At 40.9% G+C, this 17265-nt stretch overlaps 1 protein-coding gene across 12 annotated transcripts in view; it reads left to right on the plus strand.

Annotated features, from left to right (window-relative positions):
- The window catches only part of PSPC1 (paraspeckle component 1), a 68209-nt gene extending 50947 nt beyond the window's left edge, over nucleotides 1–17262 (plus strand). Inside the window, exons 9-12 of one of the 12 annotated variants that reach the window (XR_005826288.1) lie at nucleotides 8882–8985; nucleotides 13228–13344; nucleotides 13587–15252; nucleotides 16424–17262. Coding sequence is in view for 1 of the 12 variants with exons in the window: in XM_040583528.1 (XP_040439462.1) it covers nucleotides 3032–3073 (42 nt within the window). In the remaining 11 variants the exon portion in view is untranslated. Of the gene's footprint in view, nucleotides 1–3031; nucleotides 5786–8881; nucleotides 8988–9152; nucleotides 9289–13227; nucleotides 13345–13586; nucleotides 16235–16423 lie in introns of those variants that run through there. The other 11 variants (XR_005826287.1, XR_005826290.1, XR_005826286.1 and 8 more) reach the window with 11 other exon arrangements.
- Nucleotides 17263–17265: the final 3 nt, after the last annotated feature.

The following is a 17265-nucleotide window of genomic DNA, read 5'->3' on the forward strand; positions in this document are numbered from 1 at the left end:
AGCTCTACTTACAAACAGCCTGGTCCTGCTACTATTGCAGAAAAACGTTACTTTGTCTCGATCGTGACAAAACAAGAATAGGACTGTCAGGATTTAAGTTTGTGAAGAATATAATGATCTTGCCACAGTTACAAATCTGAGTAGTTGAACAGTCAGCATCTGAGGTGGCTTGTCTGCTGATGGATACTTGTACAGCTACATGACTGCCATAGCCTTCCCAGGACTTTGAATACAGTAGTGCCTTTGGTTGTTCCAGCATTTGCTTCACCTGCCTCGGTTAACAGAGTTCTTTTAAGGCTACAAGGATGCTTTTCAAAGTCTTCATCTCTTCTGCTTAGCAAATTTCAGTTGCACGGTGGCACCTACTGTATCTGGGGTTGAGGGTGCTATGTGTAGTCACAGAGTCCTTAAATCAGCCTTTGCTCTTGCCAGCTACGGTCGCCTTAGTTTATACCTTTTCAGTCATTGCAGTGTGCTTCCAGATGTTACCTTTTGCAAATTACAAATGTAGTATACTCGATGAAGTATTGATCTGAGCAAGCTTGAGTAGAGACTTAGGAAATATTATGTACAGTTTTACAAAAATACAAACCAGTTACATTTGTACTGTCAATGACACAAATTCATTTGATAATTCAGGGTGTGTTATGGAAAATGTATCTGTTGGATGATTATTTCAGTTTGATTCCCTAATTTTGTAATAAGGATGGAGAGACCTGGTTCTGCTTCCAGGTGCTGAGGTTCATATTTAAGCTATTTGGAGATCTGCATTTTAGTTTACACAGTGTAGTGTAAACTGGAATCACTCAAAAGTTATGCACAAATATACCCTGTCGGAGCATACTCAGCAACCGGATGCTGATCAGATGCAAGGTTTTGCAGAGCTCAGAATGAAAGTAAGTTGACTGAAAGCTTTTAAATAAGATGGAAATAAAGTTACGAGAAGGCAAGAACAAGGTTGAGCAGAATAGGAGAGCCAACTGTGAGCTCTTTGAAGATGGTCTGCAAAAAGTAGTGGAAGAATCTCATAGCAGGTAAACACTGTTAACCTTTCAAAGAAATCAATGCATCAGTGGACAGAACCTCAGTTTGAAATGCGGACTTCGTTGGAGAAGCTGCTGCTTGTTTATGTGGAGTTTCTTTTTAAGACTTGGCAAATAATGTTTGTAGTGTGTTAGAATGGATGTTATTTCCTTGTGTACATCAAAAGTCACAAACAGGTAACTGAAGTAACAAACCTATGTTTCATTCTGTTCATGACCATTTTCTCATTAATGTGTTAACATTTAGAAATTTGTCACCTGACATAATTTTGATAACATATTTTTAAGTGCGTATTTTTAATACAAGGATTATAGTATGAGCTTACATCTTGAAATCTGAATGAACCATGACGAAACGTAGTGCCAGTGGTCAGTCTCTGATTCAAAATACTTTAGTCTGGAATATGCCAGCTGACTGCCTTTGTATGTAAAGATGATAACAAAAGGAAGTTCTGTTTTTCTTACCCATGTGGTCTTGGTCCTGTGCAGATGTGGTTTCATCATTATGGCCTTTGTTCTCGAGTGATGAAGGTTGTAGCCAACTGGAGTGTCTTTTAATGGGGGTAGATGGTGGAAGGGTTAATTTTACTAGTATTTGTAACACTGAGATGCCTGATAGTTAAACCTGTTATTCAAATATTGAATTTATTCCTAATACTGTACTTTTCAGTCCTTTTAATTACCCTTTAGCAGGTGCTTCCTTAGCTGTATGTATGAGAGCTGAGACAATGCTTTTTTTTCCATGTTTGATACTCACTTAGAAAGCTGTTTCACTCTGGGAAGGAACAATAACTATCTTACAGGTAGCAGCCACTTCTACTTAAATAAGCAAAGTAAAATGGTACTAGAAAGTTGAGATAAATCCTACATTGTGCAGCATCAGCAATATGCCCAACCGTGCAAGTAAAGCACAGAAAGCCAAGTTTGAGTCCCAGCTTGCCAGATGATGAAGCTTGTACAACAGTAGCAAGTAAAGAGTCTCTTCACTTTTATGTGGTTGACTTCAGTACATACTCTGCCGTAAAAATTTGCACAGGTTCCTTGGTGGTGTAATGCACAACTTCTAGCCCAGGTCTGAATAGTAGTCTGCTTAGACTGGGCAAGTAAAGGAAGACTTGATTTGTTGCAAGGACTAGTTATGTCATGTTGAAATAGATCTCTAAATGCCTTCATCTCTACAAAACACAAGTTTTCGTGAGAAATGATACCTTTATTCAGCGTTGCTTTGTGGGTTTTTTCGTAAACAGGTAAGTCTTCATGTCAGTGGACGAATATGTGATAGAGCTTTTGCAGCATACCTTGTAGTTTATTAATGCTGTTCTGTTGTCTTTGTCTTGAAATACAGATTCCATCTCCTGTGTATTTCAAATCTAATGTAAGGTTTTCTCTTTTCTACCAAATATGTATTTATTATGGTGGAAGTAAGAAGCTGGTGTTATGTATTTGTCATGAAGTAATCCAGCAGAGTTAGCGCAGAAGGAAACTACCTAATTGCACAATGAATTACCAGTTTTTTTGATGGGACCAGAGGCAGTGGACAGAAACTGAAACACAGGAGCCTCTGTCTGAACCTCAGGAAACAGATTTTAATGTGAGGGTGACTGAGCACTGGCACAGATTGCCCAGGGAGGTTGTGGAGTCTCCATGGGCATCAGCTCTAGGTGGGCCTGCTTGAGCAGGGGGTTGGAACAGATGATCTCTAGAGGTCCCTTCCAACATTGACCCTTCTGTGATTTTTCTCATCTAAAGTTTTTACTTCATTGAACTTGATATGAATTAACATTAAAACCCTATCGCATGCTTAGGTATTTGAATGCTTCCTTACTAGGTTTCGTTTCAGTATAGATGTCTGTATTTCTTAGTATTGTTGTATTCTACATTTCCAAATGAAGCACTTCAAAGATGAAAACTCTTTGGAGTGAATCTTGAGTTGTTGCTCTTTATAATAAGGACTGTGTGACCACAGCTTGCCCTGCCCTTTCCCCCAGCACAGTGTTATGGCTTCAGAGGTTTTAGCCCCACAAAGATAATCAGTTCTGCTGTCAGTATTTTGGAAGAGGAGGTTAGGACACTGGCCTAACTTGGCACCTGCTGCAAAGATGACAGGTAAGGAATCCTACAGGAGGGAATGGGGAGTGTCGTGTGAAGTTGTGTAAAGGTGCATTGCTGACACTTCAGAAGTAAATGCGCTGTGTATCGGTGAATTTGACAATTCCTTAGGAATGTTCTTTTTTTAAATTACAGAAGGTTAGATTATGCATAATCTAGGAAGTTTCCCATGAAACTAGATTCCCCCCTAGTTTTTGGAAGATCCAAAATACCAAAATGATGAGATCATCACAACTATATATAAGTATTTTTCTATAATACAAAGCTTATGCTGATTTTCTGTAGTTCTAAAACATATAAATTATGAGAAAACTATCTCTTAGGTTTTGCTTATACAGATTTTTGCTACTTGAAAATAATTTGAAAGATTATTTTGAAATTAAACCACTGATACTAATAAAACTATGCCTGTTTAAATGTCTCTGAATTTTTTCTTGGTGGTTCTCTCATCTCAGATTGCATAATTGTAAACTTGGTTGCACAGTGTGTAGCTCAATGTTATCCTGACTTCTGTTAAAGTAGTAGAGCAATAGTGATAGTACTAAGCTCTGCTGGCTGTGCTGGTTTAACTTTATCTCATTTACAGCAGACTTCTAAATTTTGTTTCAAACTGTGTATAAACAAGCCGTAAGTTTCTGTGATAGATGAACTCACTCAGAATTTCTAGAAACTGACAGAAGCAGCTTGTGATATCTTAACTGTTAACTTCCAGTGCTGATGCAACTGTTTCAGATGCTTTTGATCTGTCAAATTTCATAAGTTTTCTTTGTTAATTGGTGAAGTCACATATATACGTCATTATTTCTAGGTGAAAGAGATGATGAGGGTTAAAGGTTATTCAACAGTTTTGTACAGCTTACAACATACATTCAGCAGCTCCTTCAACAGTTTTGTACTACTTAGCTGTTCGTGATAAGGTAAAGTATCACAAAATGCTCAGGAACTTTGCATTCATGTAACAGGGCATGTGCGTTCTGAATGGAGAAAATGGTACTGTTACTTGGATGTTTTTCTAAGCTGCTCAGCATGAACAGTCATTGAAAGTAGAAATCTTGAGTATCTGAAGGTGTTTCTGCTGCATTAATGACAACATATGTAGAATGGATAATCGTGAAAAATCACTGTCTTGATTACCCAGCTATTCTGGTGCTGCAGATTCCTCGACATGGGAATGTTAGTGAGCAATATGGGGGAGGGGGCCGTATTCAAAAACACGTGATTCAGTTGCTGTTTCATATAGGATTATTTTAATGACTGTATGACTACAGCCTCACAGTTCACGAAAATTGGCAAAAATACAAGGTATATATTTACATACAAAATATATGTAAGTCTAATGCTTCACTTATACTGTGGAGTAGAAGCCTGGGTGATGTTAAGACTTCATTCCCTTCTGCTGATTAAACTGAAACTTCTTTGAAATGTCAGGGATTTTTTTATTTTTTATTTTAAAAAATGGACCCACCTTCTGTATTAAATGCATAGCCTTACATCTGGGAACCTAGTGACTCACAAAGGAGCAGTTTTTATTAAATTTATGAAGTACTTATAAATTTTAGCATCTTTAAATTCAGACCTTGCTTAAGCTGGACAGATGAAATCTTTGTCCTTTCTGTTTAAATATTTTCAGACATGCTCATTATTCTCCAAATACTGAAGGAATAGTTATAACGTCCGTGAGTGAAGTTTTGCAGTCCAGGCAAAACAGGAAAAAAAAAGTTCCTTGATCATAATATTGTCACTGGTATGGGTTTATTACTGCCACCACTTTTTTCTTTTTTGAAATCTGATTCCAGAAGAGGAATATTACTAACCTTCACATTCCTCATTCTGTGTAAGATGCTAACTAACTTCAGGTGCTCTCTACCTTATAAACTGTAAATTGTGAAATAGATGAAAAATATTTTTAATAGTCTTGTCAAGGAAATTGAATGCCTTGCTGGCACAGTTCAAGTAGTGTTTGCCCTTATGTTTCTGGGAACTTATTTTTCCTTTTGAGCCTTATTTTGGTAATGCTAATTTTTTTCCCTCTTAAATGCTTATTTGCTTCTAGCTGTCTACAAGTATATGCTCTTAAGGAGAGAATTTAGGGAACGTGATTGGGAAGGGTTATCTTGCAGTTTGTCTCCTGTAATTACTGGCAGCCATGCAATGATGCCCAGGTGACAATGGATTTACTCTCTGATGGTTTTATTGTATCAAATATGTGCTTTTGCCCTCAGCAGGGGCTACTCATGAATAAGGTGAGCAGGTTTGGCCAGACTTGGTAAGAGAAGAATGGGGAGGAAAATGTTGCTTGACCATTTAGAAGTGTCTAGCACTGTATCTTCTGTTAGTACGTCAGCAGCCAACATTCTTATCTGTTACCTTTTGATAGGTAAACCTGAACAAATGCAAACATGAACACAGCTCTGCGGATCACCTCGGGTTCCCTTTGGAAACCCCAAATAAATGGCCACAAGGGATTGTGTGTTTTCCTGAGAACAGCTCTGCACTGGAGTTCATCCTTTCTGTGTGATGGATAGTGGCTCTGCTACACTCAGAATGATACCTATCTCTGCTGGTGCAAACTGTCATATGGCCCACTTCAGTGGAAGTCAAAATTTACCCATGCTGCTGTTCTGTATTGCTAGGTAATTTTTAAAGTAGACATAAAATAAAGGGGGAAGTAGAGGGAAATATAGGGGGGAAGCTCTTTGTTACAGTAGTCACCAAAAATCCTGTTAATCAAAAAAAAAAAACCAACGCACCCCACACCCCAGTCTGTTCTGTTAGTCAAGCCAGTGAAGCTGCATAGCATCGGTGTGCGAGGTAAATGTAAAGCGTCCTTCAGTGCTGTAGATCGTCATAGCTGTTTCTGCATGGTAGCTTGTTTCACATGCAGTTCTGTATTGGAAAGACACTAGTGGAGAGTGCTCTGAAGCCTGAGTGTGTGTTACTTGAAATGGGTTGTACTGAGGAGCTGGTTTTCAATTTTCCTTGATAATGGCACAATATATGCACAGCATCACTCAGTTTGTGCGTGATGCATCTGTTCTCTTCAGTATAGGCATGTTTATCATGCTGTTAGCCTTTTAGAATGTTTCAGATGGATTTTGCTTGGCACCATACCCACTCTGAGCTTTAATTTAAAGAAAAGCTTTATCATAGGAATGAAAGTGATTCAGAGTCTATTACTTTGAAAATAACTATTTGCTGTGTTCCTGCTTACTCTTGCAAATCCCTTTTTTCAGCAATATCTGCTAGGATATATTCAGATCTAACAAAGTAATTACCGTTAATCATAAACAGTAGGGTTTATGTAGGTTTTTGTTAGGGTAGAGAGGTTGTAATGATCTTAATTTCTCATAGGGGATGAAACATGAAGAAACAGTACAGCAGGAGAGACCTACTGTTAAAAAAAAAACAAACCCAAAACCACAACCACACACAATAAGTTAAGTATTTGAGTTATGGTAAATGATTATAATTTGTAACACTGCCATATGGTCTTACTAGCTGGTTTTAGGGGTTATTTTCAAAAACGTAATAGATTTATTTGGCTACAATTTTGTCACTAATTCCCTACTGGTTGCTAAGAATCTGGCTCACCACTTTGGTTTCAGTGAATCTGGGTGGCCATGTGGAAGTCAGTATACACTGGCTGTTGTGGAAACTTGAGAGACTGTGTTAAGCCTCTGGAGGTCTTGGCCTTGCTGTTTGTAGCTAGGGGAAGAAAAGAAGAAAAGCCTAATTATTATGTTTTTTCCGTAATCTAAAATACAAACTGAAAGATGTGCAGTTTGTAATTGTAGCTTCCCTTTAAGGTGGGTACATACTTACCAGTAGCTGGATTAGTTTCACCATGTGGTGGTAATATCCCAGGACACTAATGTTTGTCCAGATGACAACTCCAGTCAGGTCCCTGTGATGACAGACATTGCTAACGGCCATTACTGGATTTGACCTGTTAAATTGTTTTAATACTAGTGCTTGCAAAATCATAGCTCTAGTTATAAAGAGTTAGTGGGCTGTGCTCTGTCGTATCTGCTTTAGGAAGAAAGTATCCCATCTTGCTGGACATCTGTGTTATGGAATAGGTAACAGAATTTCTGAAATATGATATTTAGCAAGCTGCACCATGGGGTGGGGAAAGATGAAAAGGAAGCAAGTGGGAGAATTGATGAATTAACAGCACTTTTAATAGGACTCAAACATAAATTGTGCCAACTTTGAAGTTGTACTTATTTTGAGCTGCTAGCCTCAGCTTTTTTTCAGTTGTATCTGCTAAGGTAAATGTTACCTTTGTTGTAAATGTTCGTGATTGTGTATTGCAATTTGCATGTATGTCACTTCTGAGTTGTTTTCTGGGGCTGTTCCTGAAGCAAAGCTAGCCTGAAAGGCACAACCTGTACGTGGCTTTCCAAAGTAATTCTGTAACACACACACTTCACAGGGTGTGCTAAAGTTTCTGATCATCAGACAGTACCTAAAGACTTAAAACAATTTACCAAGATCTTGAACTGAGAGCGTACAGAGTTCTTCATCCCGTTGTGCTGCTGTAACTGGGGGCTTTCCAGGCAGTCTTCCTCTCTAGGAAGACATTTCTAGGGCTTCTTAGCTCTGCAACACGTTTCTGTGTCTGCTTCCCCAGCCTGAGTAATCGATTATATTAAACCTATTAAACATGGCAGTCCTCACATGTTATTTTAAATTGGAGGTATTTGTGGAGAAGAGGTGACTTTCATTGGGGTGGGGGAGGAGGGAATGAGTGTGTATGGGTGTTTTGAAGCCTGAATGGCTGGGGCAGGGAGCTGTTGGGATTTTAAATGTTTTGGATAGTTATTTTGCATGTGAACTCTGGAAGAAGACACACAGAGTTCAAGATGGATACCCTTATTAACATTTCCAGTTATTATCTAGGCCTTTTTGAATATAATTACAGTAAATTTAATTATAAATTAATAAATGTAATAGGAATAAAAATATACTCTGACTTGCTGTTTGTTCTTCCAGCTGCACTTGCTGCAAATGCAAGCAGATCTATTGCAAAAGTTTTAAAATTGCAAGTCTTAAATTTTTGCATCAATTTCTAATGCTTTGCTTATTAAAATGTATTTTAGTGAGACTTGCATGCAGTTCTGTTCTGAGGTGGTGTTATAAATACAGGACATTTTGCTCCAGTTCAGTTCAGTTGTATTGATACCATGCTTACGGAGTGTCTGTACCACAGCAAGCTGTGGCATGGGGAGGAGACCGTGCTTCTGTACCCTCAGTACAACTACAGTGAGAGCAGTTCTCAAGTTTAATTAATAACTGTGTTATGTACAGGAATCCTAATTACTGTAGTGGCAATATTATGAGAAGGATATCACTTTGGCCACATGCATTGGCAGGCTTAGAAGACAGTGTTGTGTTTGATATGTGTTTTAAAAACCCTCCAGAGTGAAAGGACTTGGGGTTCTTCGGAGCAGATCTGCACTTAATGAACTCTAAGCAGAAATATGAATATCTAGGAACTTATTAACATTCCAGAACAGCTGTTTTTTAACTGTTGAGGTACTAAAAATAATTTTGAAACCTGTGTAGTAACAATTAAGTGGTAAGAATGGGTTAAGAATAAATGATTTTTTTTTTCTGATAATGTGAAGTTTTATTATGGTTTATTTCTCCATATTTAAAAAGAGAAGCTACTGTATTTTCTGATTTGTTTGATGTTACAGTTATTTACTGTCTCTTTATTTTTTTAGGTTACTGTTGAAATCTTAAAATGCAGATGAAGACTGGCTTGTGCAGAATCCTTCTGCTATCTTATGCATACAAAAGGGAGTCCTAAACCAATTTCTAGTACAAGGTATGTATTAGGATATTTGGCTTTATTCAGCAATTGACTGAAATGAAGAGCCCACTTTTTGTTTGCATTTGTGATTTGATGTAGCGTAATTCTGCTTCTACACTTCAACTAATAACTTGCTTCCAGATAATGTAATTCCTTGTATAATTCCTGTCATATGTTAACGTGTTTTTAAAGAACTTGAAGTATATGTACACAGCATCTTGCAGAGAGCTCAAAATCTGGCCAGTCATAATGTCTCAAATCCAGAAACCATAGTGCCACATTAATACGATACCATGTCTGAGCTACTGGATGTTATTGGTATGTTGCACTTGGAATCCAGCTTGTACGATCAACTCTCTAGTTTCTGATACTGACCAGTCCTTGGGATTATCCAGTAGGCCTTGGTCTGGAAGGCTGTGTCCGTGTACTTGGTAAAACCTGGGGTAGAGTTCAGCTTGGGTACACACAGGTATGTAGTGTCATCTACCCTGGGTGTTGCAAGCATCTCTGTGGGACTGATGGGTATGAAGTTTTTAAAAGAGGGAGATTTATGCAGCTTGTTCAGTAGTTCTGATGGTTCTGAAATTCCAAAATAATCAGTTGCTTTTATAGGAAAAATAATTTTAAACACTCATAAGATTTGACTGAGATGTGCAAGTTCCACTGATAAAGCAAGAGGAATTTGGTTGGTTATCCTCTGTTTGTGTTTAGCCTAGTAAAATGTACTCAGAGCTGTCTCTACAGTTGTTTTAACAGTAAATAGATAACCAGATACATAAAGAACAAGATATATTGAGCTATTTATTAATGACATGTGAAAGATGTCCTTGCCCATGGCAGGGGGTTTGGACTAGATGACTTTCAAATGTCCCTTCCCACCAAATCGTTACATGATTCTGTAGTATTAGTCTTTTTATTGCTAATTAGAGGAGTCCTTTTACTGCTTTCCAAGTCAGCTAGTAAATTAAGTGTGAGAAATAAGCACTAAAACTTCGGAGTGTTGCATGGTAAGTATAAACATGTTGGGGTGCTTTGTCATTCTGTGAAAAGCATGTGAAGGACAACATGAGAGAAGAAATCTTTGTGCAGTAACCTATCTCAAAATGTACTGTGAGTTATGACCAATACTGAAAAATTGCCTGTGTCGTCATCTTTTATTCTCAGGTGTGAAATAGTTCAAACTATCTACCTAAGACAGGCAACATCCCATTATGCTCCACAGAAGTTCAGTCTCCTTTTTCTCTACTTTTTACCCTCTGCCTGCTCTGCCTTATTGTATCTTTTACTTAGGTAGCACTCCTTTGTAAAGCATTCTTCCAAAGAGAAAATTTTTCTCTGTGCATGCTTCAGATGAAGAATTGGAGACCTGCTCCCCCCCTTGTGTTCAGGTCACCCCAGTAATGCACACCATGCCAGACAGCCTGGTAGTTACCCTTGCGACTGGAAGTGACTTCTCCCCTGAGCGCTGCAGTGCAGACTTCCATCTCACCTCTGCAGCTGAAATCCGAGCAGGCTCTCCACAGAATCCTAGAATACCTGAGGTTAGAAGGGTGCTGCGGAGGTTGTATAATCTAACCCCCTACTCAAAGCAGGAGGTTGAGTAGGGCAGGTTGTCCTGAAACTCTGTCCATTTGGGTTTGGTCTCCAAGGAATGGAGACCCCATAACCTCTCTGAGCAACTCATAGCAGTGCTTGGTCACCCTCGCAGTAAAAGATGCCTGATGTTCACAGGGAACCTCCCATGTTCCAGTTTGTGCCCCTCGCCTCTGGTCCTGTCTCTGGGCATCACTGGAAGGACTCTTACCTATCATCTTTATACCCTCTCATCAGATGTTTATAAATACTGAAGACTTCACCCCACTTTCTCCAGGCTGAGCAGTCCCAGCTCTTTCAGCTTTTGTAACATGAAGGATGCTCTAGTGCCTCAGTTTTCTTCCATTCAGTGAACACAATCCAGTATGTCCATGTTGTTTTTTTTTACTGGGGAGCCCAACACAGGGCAGAATGCTTCTGATGTCTCACCAGTACTGAGTAGAGAGGAAGGATCCTCTCTGTTTCCTTATGCTGGCAACTTTCTTTGTAATGTAGTGCAGCATGCCATTGGCCGCCTTTGTGGCCAGGTTACATTCTTTGTTCATGGTGGCCCTTGGACCTGGTGTTCACTGGGACCCCCCAGGTCCTTTACCTGCAAAGCTGCTTTCCAGCTCCATCCTGTCCTGGTGCCTGGGATTATTCCTCCTCAGGTGCAGGATCTGGTTATTTCCCTTTAACTTCACGAGATATTGTGGGCCCATCTCTCCAGCCTGTCAAGGTCTCTCTGGGTGGCAGCGTGACCCTTTGGTGTATCAGCCACTCCTCTCAGCTTTGTATTGCCTACAAACTTGCTGAGGATGTGCTCTGTCCCATCAACTAGCTCATAAATGAAAATGTTGAAAAGGACTGGCCTCAGTACTGATTCCTGGGGTACTCTGCTACTTACTGGTCTGCAACTGGACTTCGTGCCACTGATCACAACTTTTAGGCCTGGCTGTTCAGCCAGCTTTCAGTCTACCTCATCGTCCACTTATCAAGCCTGTACCTCATCGACTTGTCAGTGAAGATATTATGGCACCCGGTGTCAAAAGCCTTGCCAAAGTCAAGGTAGACAATATCCACTGCTCTCCCCATATCCACTGAACTGGTCACCTCATCGTAGAGGATCCTTAAGGATTTGCAAATGACCCCTTTGTAAATCCATGCTGACTACTACATTACTTTCTTGTCGTTCTTGGCCTGTTGGTCTGGAGCAGTTTCCAGGAGTAGTTTGTCCGTCACCTTGCCAAGGCCTGTAGTTCCCTCGGTCTTCCTTCCTGTCCTTTTTGAAGACAGGAGTGACATTTGCTTTCCCCTAGTCCTTGCACGTCTCTCCCTGTTGCCGTGACCTTTCAGCAGTGGAGAGCGGTCTGGCGGTGCCAGCAGCAGCTCCCGTGGCTGCCTCCCACCAGGCCCAACACATGTAACCTGTGTCCAGCACAGGTGTTGCCTAACACGGACCCTCCTGCCTGTTTGATATTGAAGAGGTGCGGGGCTGAGGAGGTGGGAAAACTGATACGCATCTTGTTTTGCCGTTTTGCTTTGCCCTTTACTAAGGAATTCCCTGTTACTTTCTAGTTCTAGTAAAATCACAATAAAATAGTAATATAAAAATAACCAGACAATTATGTGTAATATACACTAGGCTATGGAAATAAGCAAGCTACAAGCATTTATTCTCAAAATCTAAAAAAGACAATACAGTTAAAACTGTCAAAAAAGTAGTAGTAATAGAAAAAACAACTTTTTCTAAGTTTGATTCAAAAGAGATTTTCTATCCAGCTGACATTTTGTCTTGACGATGTAGCTGCTGGGAATTCAGTGTTGCTTGTCCTTATGTATCAGCCTGCACCCCCTGCAAAAGAGCCATTTGGGAGCCCCAGCCCTTGGCAGGTTTCCCAGGCATCTCAGAATTTTTTAGTCTTCAATTTACAGTTTCCTTCCTGTGAAGGGAAGAGCGGATGGCCAAGGTTCCTTGGAGATACAAGTGTTTCTTTGACTGGCTAAATAATGACTCCTTGTCTCAGTGGAGATAAAAATCCTTTTCTTTCCCCGTTATTCATCTGTCTGTGTGCACTTCAGATTGCAGTGTGAACCTGACTGACAAAGTCTAACGGCCTAATTAAATTGCATTAAAAATTGAGGGAAGACAAGATAAAAACATGAGTGGATCTCATTGTATTTGAGGCTGAGTGTGCAATAGCATTCAAAAGACAGGGAGAGTGAGCCAAATCATTCACATAAAAAAATCTACACCTGCTCAGCTTGGTCTCCCTTAACTTGCTGCTGAGCAGTATTCGGGGAGATGAGAGCTGGCCTTGGTGCGTCATTGCATTCCCTTCTTCAGCTCTGAAATACATCTGCCGTACAGTTCTGTTACACCAGAAAATGCACTCAGCTCTGACTTTAATTTCCAGGGAGGCCAGAGTTCTGTGAGGCTGCCTGTTGCTGGGGTTCCTGAACAGTGGTGAACAGAGAGTTCCAGGTGACCTCTTGGATGGCCTATCTGGGAAAGCATTAGCATTTCCCAGCTCTTTAGCAAATACAGTTTGATAATGCATTGCTCTGTAGTTTGCTATTTGAGTCTTCAAAAGTACGTTTTCAAGGAAGTTACCGCTTCATTGTCCCTTTAACTCCTTGGCCTGAATTGTACTTACTTCCTGAAAATGTTCTCCATTGCATTAGGTTTCTGCGAAACCTGCTGGTGGCTGTACCCCCTCGGAATTGAAGATGGCTTTCTGCCATACTGTGATTATGTGCAAAACGCTGCTCCTCAAGCTGGAATTACAAGGACCGTCAGGGGTGAGAATATCATCATGCTGTCACTCATTAGAACACTTAACAGTGCTCAGTTATCAGTCTTTTTGTATTATCTTTGTGCTTTATGTGCATTTTTTTTCTTTGTTGTTCTCTATGCCCTCGGGCACAAGAATAATGCTGCTCTCTAATAAAATGGTAATTAAATCTGTAGCGCCTAGCTGAACAGTGGGGAGGGATGAATTCATCGCTCTCACTTAAGCTGTATTCTTTCTGCTTGTGGACAGGTCTGGCCTGCGAGACTGAAGGGAATAGGGCTGTTTGAAATGATGGGCAGGGGGCCAGCATGCAGGTGCTGTGTCTCCCACCAGCACCCTGGACTGGAAAAGACACATTGGAAGAATCTGATGTCTGCTTGCAAGGTTTAAGATGCCTTTTTGTGTATGAGGAGATGAATTACAGCTTTCGTGATGTGACTGTCTTCAGCCTCCAGCAGAAGAGCATTGTTAAGCAAAGTTGAGCGTTTCATGGTCAAGCTGATGTTGGCCAGCTTCGGTGTGTAACTGAGCTCTTGACTCCATTTTTGCTTAGACTGTACCAGAAGCAGACTTTCTTTCCAGAAATACTAGTACCAGGAAGTGGTGTTGATAAAAGGATTGGAGTTTGTTGTACATGCTACAAAAATCAAGAGTAAATGATTTATTAAAAGACTGCTTCTTGGTTAATGGACGGGACTAAAAGAAAAGCTTTTAGAGTTAAATGAGTAAGAAAAAAGTATTTTCAAGCACTGAAGTATATTACAAAAGGATAGGGAAGGGTAGGGTTTATAACGAAACAATAGTGTGGACTGTATTTAAGTTGCAGTAGAGCTTACAAGAGCACAGAAGTATTAGTTCCATAGAGAGAATGGTACTGTTATCCCAAACCTGGGTTCTTCACCTGGTGTGCAAGAGCTGATCTGCACAGTAGGGGTTCATTGCACGCCTGTGCAGAGATGGGTGCTAAGTGGTAAGATCTGCAAAGCTAGCACACCTCTCAACACCCTGTAGAATGTTTTATACACTTTGAACAATTGTTTACATTTGTGCTTAGTCACACTTAGTTTTCTTTTATGGGTTCTTACAAGTCTTGTCTCCATCTACAGGTACAGCATTCTTTTTTCCAGCCTGCATGTTCTGTGGGGAGGGGGCTTTGTTAGTAGGGAGTGGAACTCCTAGTATGCTAATAAGGATAGTTCAAACTATTTTCTGTTTGGTCTTAGTAACCATTTGGTCCTCCTTGAGCTTACCTTGTTATGCCCCACCTTGACATATTTATGGTATGTATTCCTTTTCCCCAAGGCCTCGTTTTGCTAACTGTAAGGATCAGCTACATCCGTTTTTCAGATTTTGTTGCTTTTCACTATAGATATTTAGACTTTTTCATTTTTTAAATAATTCTTCTATTGGTGTCAGCCTGCAACAGCTGAAAAGGATTGGAAGGAAATGTTAATGAATGGGGAGATTAAAGCTGCAGTAAGATTTCACTGTGCGCAGTAAATTTTAGTTGGTAATTATGATAAAAATGCCTGCTGTCTTAATGTAGCCCAATAAAAAGGTGACAAACAGAAACCATAAATGAAATCAATAATGAAAAAATAATTTTGAAGCAATGAGTTTTTAACATTGCACTGTAATGTACCTGCAGGGTTTTTTCAGGGTTTCTTAATCTACTATAAAACTCTTCCAAATTAATCAGTGACTAACAGGATATTTATTTTCTGTTTCCTGAAATCAACAACACAGTAACCAAGAATTGAGGGCCTTACAGCAACCTTGCAGAGTTCAGTAAAGGCGAATGCAAAGTCCTGTAGCAGGTACTGAATTAACATGAATGACTGGTTGTGAAGAAGCTCATCTGGGACAAGTGAAGATGAAGGTGTCCAGCGACATTCTGGGCTCCTGAAGCCAAGAGGTATATGGGAACAAGGCCAGCAGAAGCCACCAAGGCGATGGGGAGGTTAGAGATAGGCAGTGGGGGGTGTTCAGTCTGAAAAACAGGAGGTGGGGGGTTGGAAATCCTACTTGAGCTGTGTAATGGAGGGGGGTAGAGAAGATGAAGCCAGGCTCATCTCAGAGGTACACAGCCGTGAGGAAGTCTCATATAATTTACAGTGCAAGTGTTGCTTCTTAACGGGTCTTCCCTTGTTTCAGGAAGGGAGGACGCAGGGGCCCCAGTCTGAGGGCTGGCTGCAGGGTGATGTTCACTTGCAGTTTTAGGGATCTTGATCCTGCTGGCTACAGAAATAAGAACTGTTCCAGTATATAGACAGTATTGCTGACAGAGACAGGAAAGCGAGGGAAGTTTCAAATGCTTGGCATCTCCCTGCAGACTTTTCCAGAAGTGGGAGGTCTCAGTCAGCTTTGTAAAGCCTTTTTAAAACAGTAATAAATATGCATGTAAGCACAGGCTGGGGCTCTGGTTATTACTGTTTGGGGCAGGGATAGCAGCTTTTCCCTCGTGATACAGATGACTGTTCAGCGCAAGACATGCAGCTGCTTCAGCAGGCCTAACGGGGCTGCTCTTCCCCAAATTCATACTCTCTACAGAAGCCTGTATAAGTAACAGCTCCAGGGACCAAGATTTTTTGTCAGAAAGCATGGGGCTGTGATGCAGATCAAGATGTCACCACCTGGGTAATACTGTCCTCCAGCTCTGGTTGAAGACATTTGAGCTGCTGGCACAACAGGGGCAACAGCTGCACTCATGGTTTTGGTTGCTTAAAAGCAGAGCTGCCCCTGCCATCATCCTGAGAGCAGCACGGACGTGAGAGGAGCCCGGCCAGGGTAAGGCCTGACCCACCTCCTGTAATGAGTCAGTGCCAACAGCAACTAACCACAGAGGAGTCCCTTACAGTTCAAGTCATGTAGGATGTACTGCAGAAATTCTTGGGGGGGGGGGGGGGGGGGGGAATCAGTGGTAGCTATCCTGCATGACAGCTTGCCTGAAATCAAAAAACCATCTTCTGCCTGGTCCTGTCCTCCTGGCTGCTATATGTGAGGTGTTGGAGATTTTATCTAAGAGCCCCCCTTCTTAACTGTAATTTTGACTGCTGTATTCTGTGCTGTCTTTTGTCTGCTTTTAGTATTTTCTTCCTCTCTCTTTCACTTCAAGATCGGTTCAGAAGCTGAAAAATATTTTCCCCATTCATGTGGGACACACAAAAGCCGAGGAATGTTGGAAGTGTCAGGATTCAGTGATGGGCTTGCAGCACATGCCTGTGCTGTACCAGTAGCTTAGAAAAACACTTGCATTCTTAAAAGGTAAAACTCCCACTGTACCTCTGGCATTACAGAGGGAGACTCCAGCAAAACTGAAGGCACAGCTGTAGGAACGCATCGTGCAAGGACTGGATTGCCACTACTCCGGAAGACTGACCTAAAGGAAGAAGATTTTACAGTGGCTCTTTTCCAGCACTATATGGGAAGGCAAAGGGTGGTAACAGGCAGAACATTTTAGGACAGCCCTGGGGCACTCTGAGCTGTCCTAGCTGGCTAAGATGGCAGCTGCACTTCAGCGCTGTCCCTTCCCCGTACAGAAGGAGCTTTCTTCCATCCAGACTGATTAACACCTCAGTTTTGAAAAACCAGTGCAGAAAGGACAGAGGCCCCACACTAGCCAGCTCATCACCCACTACCCTTCAGTACCTGTGAAAGCAGCCAGGAACGCAAATACTGACAATGTAGCAGTGAAAGAATGCACCCAAGCCTTCGGAACAATTTACTGCCATTGCAGTTTATAGTAACTGCAGCTGCTTAGCCTTGCTGGCAACAGCAAGAAGAAACCAAGCAAGTACTTCAACGGTATTTCTCCACTGTGTATTAGAATTGCTTTTTATTGTAGCTACTTTCTCTTCATCCTTTGTCCACCAAAACCTTTTTCTTAGCAACTGGATAAAAACCATATAATAAAATCAGACAAAAATGA

The sequence above is a fragment of the Falco naumanni genome, chromosome 2 (assembly GCF_017639655.2).
Source record: "Falco naumanni isolate bFalNau1 chromosome 2, bFalNau1.pat, whole genome shotgun sequence".
NCBI classification, from domain to species: Eukaryota; Metazoa; Chordata; class Aves; order Falconiformes; family Falconidae; genus Falco; species Falco naumanni.